The sequence below is a fragment of the Dermochelys coriacea genome, chromosome 2 (genome assembly GCF_009764565.3).
Source record: "Dermochelys coriacea isolate rDerCor1 chromosome 2, rDerCor1.pri.v4, whole genome shotgun sequence".
Lineage (NCBI taxonomy): Eukaryota > Metazoa > Chordata > Testudines > Dermochelyidae > Dermochelys > Dermochelys coriacea.
This window is the reverse complement of record NC_050069.1, coordinates 148,788,389-148,797,328: the sequence shown is the minus strand read 5'-3', so window position 1 is coordinate 148,797,328 and position 8,940 is coordinate 148,788,389. Positions and strand designations below refer to the sequence as shown.

Genomic DNA, 8,940 nt, shown 5'->3' with positions numbered 1-8,940 from the left:
TCCGGGGAGACACTGGTACTGTGAGTCTCTGTGGGCAGGGACTGGCTGCAGCTCGGCCCAGAGGCATATGCTCCCTGCTCTTGTGGCCCCAGGTGTGGGGTGGTCTCATGGTCTCATGGTGCCTCCCTCCCCAGTATCAGGAGGCACAAGTCGTCTATGCACGTGGGCAATGGAGTTCAAAAATTGGTCCTGGAGCAAACAATGTTGTGGGTACAGGAGCATCTGCTGGAGGACCATTAGGGTCAACACAGCTAATGCAGTGTTTAGACTTGTACTGTGTGGACAGAAGTAGGTTGATTTTCACTCTGCATCATTGGGGAGGTAGTGTTATAATGTTGATTAAATGGGGTGCTTATTTTGATAGGAAACTAATTTAGGTCGGACACATGCAAAACTATGTCAAAAAATGTGAATTTAGGATGATCCAACTTTGTAGTGTGGGAGGCTGCTTGGGAGCCCAAAGAGTGGAAGAACCTATCTGCATAAACTCTGAGTTTGTGAGACCAATAACTCAACTAGATAGCATTTTTGTAATAATTTGTCTGTAACATATTCCAACCAATTCCAAAATTTCAGGGAAAGTTTTAGGTATCAATGGCCAAAATTCTAACAATTTTTGGGGAAAATGCGGGGACATAGAGGTCCCCAATCTATTTAGTACAGCAACAACTACAAGCATTTTTGCAATTGTTTATAGATCAAACTGGTTGAGAGGATCCATTAATACCTTCCAGCATAAAACAATACCCCTGCCCATCCTTCCTTACCTCAGATAAATGATAATGGTGAGGGGGGAGGGCGGAAGACATTGTGAACACACCCCTTTACATGGGGGAAGGGGAAAACAAGGCAAAGGGAACCCTGCTATGGGAGAGGGGGCACACAAAGCCCCTAGCTCGGGGGGCAAACCATCTGCCATAGGGTGGGAATAGGGGATCTTGGTGTAGGGGAAGGGAGGATGGAGGTCATACAGAACCTTTGGCAAGGGGAAATTGGAAGATCCTCATAGTGGGGAGGATGCACACGGAGCCCCTAATAGGCGCTGGAGATGGGAATGGGGACAGACAGAGCTCCTGGCATCAAGCGAAGTGAGGGAATGGTGGAGACAGGAGGACACAAATAATTGCTGACATAGGGGAGCGAATGGGAGACTCTGGTATAGGAGCAGGGGGAAATAGGGGAATACACAGCAGCCCTGGTAAGGGGGCAAATAGAAGGCCATGCTAGGAGGCCTCCCACTAGAGGCGGGTGGGTACAGGAGCATTGTGAGAAAGCTGAGCAGGAGGCTGCCCAGCTGAGCAGGGGCAGTCATAGGTTAATGATCTGGCGCCTGGTCAGTGGACTTTCGGTGTCAGGTCAGTATCACTGACTGGCCACGGTACAAGTCCCCTTTTGACCAGACTTTCCATGGAAAAACCAGGCAGCGGGCAAGCCCAGCTGCAGAGGGGTCGACTGACTGGGCGCAGGGCCCAGGCACACAGCGGCCAACAGGCGCAGGCGCAGGCGAGGCGGCAGCTGGGCTGGCCTCGCCGGGGGGAGGGGGGCGGGAGGAGCCTCTCTCCCGCCCTGCGGACCCTGGTCCGGTCACGCTGCCGCCAGAGCGGCTGCAGCGGGATCCGGCGCGGCGAACTCGCGGGGTGACGGGGCGCGTGGCCCGGGGCGCGTGAGCAGTGCTTGGGGGGGGGTCGATGCCGGTGGGGGCGGGGCTCTTCTCGCCGCAGGAAGCCGTCACCTTTCCCGGCAGGCCTCTCGCGGGGAGAGGTAGGTCACGTGTGCCCGGCGTCTCTGGGAGGTCGTGACGCACGAGGGGGCGGGGCGCGAGCCGGGTGGCGGGGACGGCGGCGTTGCGTGGCCAGGGGCGGCTCGGGTGAGCCCCGCGGCGGTTGCGCGGACGGTGGCGGCGGGGCCATGCTGAGCCGCAGCTCGTTCACCAGCCTGGTGGTGGGGGTGTTCGCGGTGTACGTGGCGCACACGTGCTGGGTGATGTACGGGATCGTCTGTACGCGGCCCTGCCCCGCCCCGGGCCCGGCCAAGGAGGAGCGGGCGGGAGGCGCGGCGGGCTGCATCTGGCCCTACCTGGCCCGCCGCCCCAAGCTGCAGGTGAGACGCGCGCTGGGCTCTCCCCCACCTTCCCGTGCCCGAGGGGCGGCCTGCGGCTCCCTGGCCCCGCGCCTGCGGCCTGGGGTCGCTACTTTGCAGGCCGTAGTTGGTTAGCTTCTCCTTGGTCGGCCGCTCTGCGGGCTCCGGCCGGGGTGAGCGCGTTGGCTGTGCAGCCTGAGGGCTCTGCCGGCGTCTAGTTGACGGGCACTAGCTGTGCAGCAGTTAACGGGGTCGGGCCCTACATGCCTCAGGCGAGAGCCTTATTTGTTTGCAGTCTATAATCCGTGCTCCCAACATTGTTGGGGACGTAGGGAGAGAAATGAGACTCGGGGATAGCAACGTGGTGTAGAAGAGAAGAAGGAGCAAGTGGAAGACAAAATATACCGTGGAAACGAGAGCGGCTTAGTAATGAGGCTGATATGTAAGAATGTAAGGGAGATCTTGTGTATTGACCGAAAATGGATTTATGAAGAGCAATTGAGGAATAAAATAACAGGTAGTTGAAGAGAATGAGTGGGAGTAAGGAGAGAAATCTGAATAAAGAAATTGAGCAAGTGGGCCAGGCAGGCATAATTTCATTAAACTAGAAGAATTTTATGTTCCTATAGTTTGTATTTCCCAAACATCCTTCCAGTATTGCCAAGGCTAGGAGAAAAGAGAGAGAATACTCATAAGTATTTATACAGAATTGTGTACCAAAAAGCATTTACACTTAAATAATAATAGGGTTGTGAAGTTAAGCACTGAGAAGATAGTCATTAATTACATGGTCATACACTTTGTTTTCTTTAGGATCTCTGGTTTCAGAGTAGCAGCCGTGTTAGTCTGTATTCGCAAAAAGAAAAGGAGTACTTGTGGCACCTTAGAGACTAACAAATTTATTAGAGCATAAGCTTTCGTAGCTTTTTGTAGCTGTAGCTCACGAAAGCTTATGCTCTAATAAATTTGTTAGTCTCTAAGGTGCCACAAGTACTCCTTTTCTTTTTAGGATCTCTGTGTCATACACTACATTGTATGGTCGGTGCTCAGTGGCTTAGCTATTCATATGCAGTGTTCAGTCCTATTTAATGTGGTTTTAGGCCTTCGTTATTACACACAGGTTAAACCTTGAACTGAATACAAAATTATTAATGTACTCATGGGCTTTTCTGTAGTGTTCTGACCATAATGAGTGCTTCACAAACATTAATGAGTTTAGCTTCAGGACATTCTAATGAGGTGGTGCCATAGTAGATTCCTCTTATTAGCAATCCCTTTGATTGCCAACAAAAAATCGCCATTATTCTGTGTTTGCCAGTAAGTGGAAGGCAGTTGGGCAGCCAGGAAAGAAAGCGCTGCAGTGTGCCATTCCTGGCTGTATACCTCCAAACGTGCCTGTGAGCAGAGTAGCAGCAGGGTAGGAAGTTGCAGCCTGGATGGTGTGGCTTTTTTAGCAGGCACTGAGGCCCACAGACAGGAGTCCTCTCTCCAGGAGTTCTGGCTGAGCACATCCCAGCACTTCCTTCCCTGGCTGCAGTACCCCAGCAGGACATAAGTGGATAGAGCCCTGCAGATCCGCAGATATCCACTTTATATCTGTGGACCATTTCTGCGGATACCAGCATGGGTGCAGATACAAATTTTGTATCCGTACAGGACTCTGATGGTAAGAGCGGGCAGTCGCAGATCCTCCACCTGCCCTGGGCTGGGGGGGCAGGGGCTGGGAGCTGCTCGGGCCCTACAGCCAGGGCAGGTGGAAGGTCCATTGTGGCTCCCCACAGCTGCCCACCCGACTCTTACTGTGGTTCCAAGCCACCCTCCTCCCTAGCTGGAGCCTGTTCGGGGAGAACCACACTGGCCACTGTGGGGAGCCTGGGTCCCTCCATCTGCCCTGGAGGGGGGGCTGCTCGGGCAATAATTTTTGCAGATCACAGATTGGATGCGGATACACATTTGTGTATCCATGCAGGGCTCTACAAGTGGAAGTACTGTGCAGCTCCAGCATCTGGGCTGCAACCCCCGTTCCCACGAATGCTCTGCTCATAGCCTTCCGGCCTGGCCTGCAGCCCTTTATCTTGTGTAGGCAGGTTTGTGGAGCTGCAGCCTTAGAAGGAAGCACTGGGACATGTAGAGTGCTGACCCCTGGTGGCACATCTGAGTGCTTCCTTTCCCCGGGGCAGCCACGCAAACCTGCCTGCAGCTGGGGTCTTTCTTCCAAACTGCATTCTTAATAAGTAGCGTGCCTGGTGCCAGAATCCAAATCCCATTAGCCTTAAAATCAGTGGGACAGGATTGGTTCTTAGGAAAACACTTATGTCAGTGGGAAGTTGTTAATGTCTGTGTTGCTATTAAGCGGAATGTACTCTCTCCATTGTGCTGATGCACAGAGACATTAGGGCCAAAATTGTCAGAAGTACATTAGAACCCTGTTTAACCAGGCCTCCATTTCCAGCTCTCTATATCAGCCGAGCCACCAGCCACCTGGCACTGATAGCAGCTGGGTCTCCCGCTACTAGCGAGAGCCCTGTCACCTGGGGCTGACAGTTGGAGTCCTGCTGCCCATTCTCTGGTTTATCTGGATTTTTGGATATCTGATCTGGCCCAATGAGATTGGATAATTGGGATTCCACTGTATTAACTAATTTGGAGTTCCTCATCTGAGACACCAAGGTCTGGATTTTTCAGAGTAATTAACATTTTTGATTGTAGTTTATATGTTCAAAGCACCATTCCAGCTGACTTGTTTTGCAGTTGTGAGTGCTCAGCACTTCTGCACATCTGTATGATTCATTGATTCATAGATACTAAGGTCAGAAGGGACCATTCTGATCATCTAGTCCGACCTCCTGCACAGCACAGGATTCAAGTTGGGCACTCAGAAATGAGGGACACACAATTAGCTAAATTTGGTTAAATAACTTGCCTTCTATTGCATAGGAGTTGTATAGCAGAGGAAGGGTTAGAATCCAGCTATCTCAATCATGAGACCCTCCTTTATTGTCTGTTCTTCAAGTTCTTTAAAAAATAGATTCAAAGATGCCAAGGCCAGAAAGAACTATTGTGATGATCTATTCTGATGTGTATAGCACACGCCGTGAACTTCCCTAAAATAATTCCCAGAGCATAGCTTTTAGAAAAACATCCAATTTTGATTTTAAAATTGGCAGTGATAGAGACTCTCTGACAATGTTTGGTAAATTGTTCCAATGGTTAGTTACTCTCACCATTAAAAATGTACACCTTATTTCTAGTCTGAATTTGTCTAGCTTTCAGTGAAACAAAGGCTGTACAGATGTGTGGAGATGAAGGAAGAAGGAGGCACGCCTCGGGGCCCTAATTCACCCTGGGATGTTCGCTACTTCCCACCACCCAACACAGATGTAATGAGGTTAAGTGGTATCCATATAAAATAAGTAAGAACTACTAATTATTCCTCAAGAAAGGCTTTTAATGATTTTTGAACAGCATAAACAAAACAGAAAAAGGAAAACCAAAGCCTAGCACTGAATAAGAATTACTCTACATATGCTGGTCCTGGCAAGTCATAATAAAAGCCCCGAAGACAAGCATAAGTAAGGCTCTTATTCACCAGCTTTATATTCCTGGTGACAAACTATTTCAAAGGCAACATAAAGCTGATGAACAACAGCACCACATGCATCCGCTCAGACTACTTAAAAGACAAGCACAAATACATGCAAAGCGATTATGTATCAGCTACCTACTATTGACTGTACTATGGTATCAATACAACTATGATCAATTCGGCTCGAGCGACCAGACTTCTTTACTCCATAGACTTACCCTACATTCGTCTGAAAAATGTTACCCTTCAGTTGGCCGGTTTCCACACTGGCCAGGTACAGACAGTCCAGAAGTGCACGTTCCTTCGGTTCAGGGGGTGTGGGCTAGTTATGACCGAAAACACTCACTCACTCTCCTGTGCCTTCATACTTTTTATCTGGTCCGATGGCCGTGTTTTAGAACAGACCAACCAATCTGAGTGGGCCACATTGTTTATATGGTTGTCCTAATTGTATAATCGATGCGAATTTAGTTTTTATGTCCATTTGTTAGTTGTTCATATAACTGAGGTCTATTTATTTTCTGTAGCCAATTAGATCTTGATTGTGGGTAATTTGGGGTTGATAAGTACACAGGAGTCAGCAGATATTGCTATCTGGTAGCAGTGTGTCCTGGCCACAAGCTTAAGCTTTATTTTTGCAAGGCTTACATTTTGAAGTATATGAAAGTTTGAGGCCTAACATTTGCAATTTTTTTTCTTTTGTTCAAGCTTGAAAAGACAGTTGTTCAATTTATTCACTTCCCTTCGAGGCCTAAACTTCTGGCTTGGGTAGAATAACATTCACTTGTGTATACTCCGTTATAACAGGGGGCAGATAGTGAATACAAGCAAATATTAAGGCTCCAACAATAAGTATGGTAAAACAGACTACCAATCCCAGAAGAATATGTGGGCCTGGGAATGTTAGGTCTGGGACCTTGACTGAAGAATGTAGTAGTGTGATTGATTCCAAATCATTAGTATATATGCATAATATGGATATGGCACAGATATTTGTAGTGTATGTAGGCATATATGTATAGTATGTATGTATACATATAACAGCAATTTATTTTCAAGCATAACAATTTTTTTTCAATTTGTTGTTGTAGTTTGGACCTTGTGGTACTGCAGATAGCAACCCACTTTTATTAGGGCAATTACAGTAACCATTTATATCATTAGTATTAGTAGGCTGAATGTTTTGAAATACTGAAATAGGGATTGTGATAATGTGTTCCATAGTGCTATGTATATGAGAAGTAAAACAAAAATTTGGAGTAGTGACAACAGTACTGTCCATTTATGTTATTGATTACCCTTACTGCTGGTTGTCACCCTTTGGTAAGCTTCACTGTGCAGGAAATAGGAAATGCTAGCTTCTTTGTTCCATGGATTGCATTGCCCCATGATACACCAGTAGTTGCCATAGATCCAGTTGTTTTTATGGATGTTATTTTTCACAAAACCTACTGAATGGACAGTAACCAATTTCTCAAATATTGCTGTGTCAGGATTAGTATTGGTACCCAGACACTGAACAAAATTGATAGGGCAGACACTGAACGTGTTTTGAATAACATGTACCTTAGTTAGGATGCAGTGTTAGTAACCCAAATTATGAATGGTATTAACAAGGTATTTGTTTACCCAATTTGTAGTTGCTGTGGAACTTAATTTCTTTACTAATTGTTTTTTTCCTTGCCTTTATGTTGTTTGCTGCCATTTATTTGTTGTTGATTGAACAGTTGAGCAAGGTTATGCACATTGTAAATGTGGTACAGCAATAATACAGTAGTACAGCAATAATACAGTTGTTTTTACAGAGTAACCAAGTTTATTTACAAGTTTACAGAGTAACCAAGAAATTAAATGACAGTTTATCCTGGTTCAGCTAGTGGTTTTTAGCTGATTGTTAACTTAATTGTCCATATATGGTAGGTAGAAGTGTATTTGACCAGTCTTTTATTTATAAAGCACTTTTTTCTTTTTTTGATGATTGGGGATTTCTTCATTTATACTGATATCATCTGGTATTTTTGTAGTGTGATATCTTCTGGTGTCTTTAGTCTGTGGGATGCAACTTAAATAGCTAGTTAATTAACATAATAAAGGTTGTTTTTTTTTGTTTTTGTCTTTTACATTTTTTTAGTAAACCAAATTTAAATTAATCTGTGTATTAATGTGTTTACAATGTAATAGGGACCAAGTCTTTTATAACACAAGCTATACTTTTTGCAATTGTTGTATAGACATTCATTTTCATTTGAGGTGCATTACTAATATTTTATATTAAATGTAATGCTTAACGGCTAAAATAAATGCTCACAATCTTCCATGAGACAGTGTATTGCTTTCCCTTGCTGAACATTTTGTTTCAGCAAAAGAGTCAGTAACATAATTTTATTAAGCCTTTTAGAGTTAATTTTCTTGTGATATCAACTTCACTCTTGTTAACTGTTTAGAAGCACAAACTTTAACAACCATTGCTTCCCATTAACATAACATAACAACAAAAGAAAAGCGTATAAAATTAAACCAACTATAAAATTAAATCAAAATAAATTTTAAGTATAGGTCCATGCAAATAGTTTGAGGATATTAAACTTTTATGATGCTTTGTTATGTTTGGGAGCCAAAGGTGTAAACCTGTTGAAATTATTTGGTTAGCTTTATGCATAAATTGTTGTTTTAAAACATTTTTGCTATCACATTCTTATAACTATGTTCAAAAGTGCAAATAAGTTTATAAAAAGCCCACACAAGAAACTGACATTTTGTTAGGATTATTTTTACCTTAATGTTGAGGTTTCCCCTTAAATATTTTCTTTAAATAACAATTTAAAAAAAAATAAAAAACAAAACAAACTGTGGTTGATAAAAGAGAATTCTTTTGTTTGCAATTGCATTATTTGTTGAGGCAGAAATATATATGTACATACATTTGTAACTGAAACCTTTTTGAACTTTGCACAAAAAATTGGTGCTAATAATACTATGATTATACCCCAACCATGATCTTAAAATAGTGTGGTACCACATATGCACATATTCTTAAAAGGGTATAAAATTGACTTTTGTTACAACAAAATAAAAATAATAAAAAATAGTCACGTGACACACAACATACAACACACATGAGACACAGGACAAACTTACAGTTAAAACAAATGGTGCCAGAATTCTATTTATAACTATACAAAATAAGGCAAACAAAAATACAAAATAAACAAAAGGGTTAAACATCTAAATAAGCAAGTTATTACCTTGTTTAAAACTTTTAATAAACATTTATA

At 44.1% G+C, this 8,940-nt stretch overlaps 1 protein-coding gene across 3 annotated transcripts in view; it reads left to right on the top strand.

The window, feature by feature from the left end:
* Nucleotides 1-1,624: 1,624 nt before the first annotated feature.
* CLPTM1L (CLPTM1 like) overlaps nt 1,625-8,940 on the top strand; it is a 103,869-nt gene continuing 96,553 nt past the window's right edge. For 2 of the 3 annotated variants that reach the window (XM_043508501.1, XM_043508500.1), the window contains exon 1: nt 1,783-2,100. In XM_043508501.1, coding sequence (XP_043364436.1) covers nt 1,909-2,100 — 192 coding nt within the window. In that variant the 5' untranslated portion in view covers nt 1,783-1,908. Of the gene's footprint in view, nt 2,101-8,940 lie in introns of all 3 variants that reach the window. The other variant, XM_038389208.2, reaches the window with a different exon arrangement.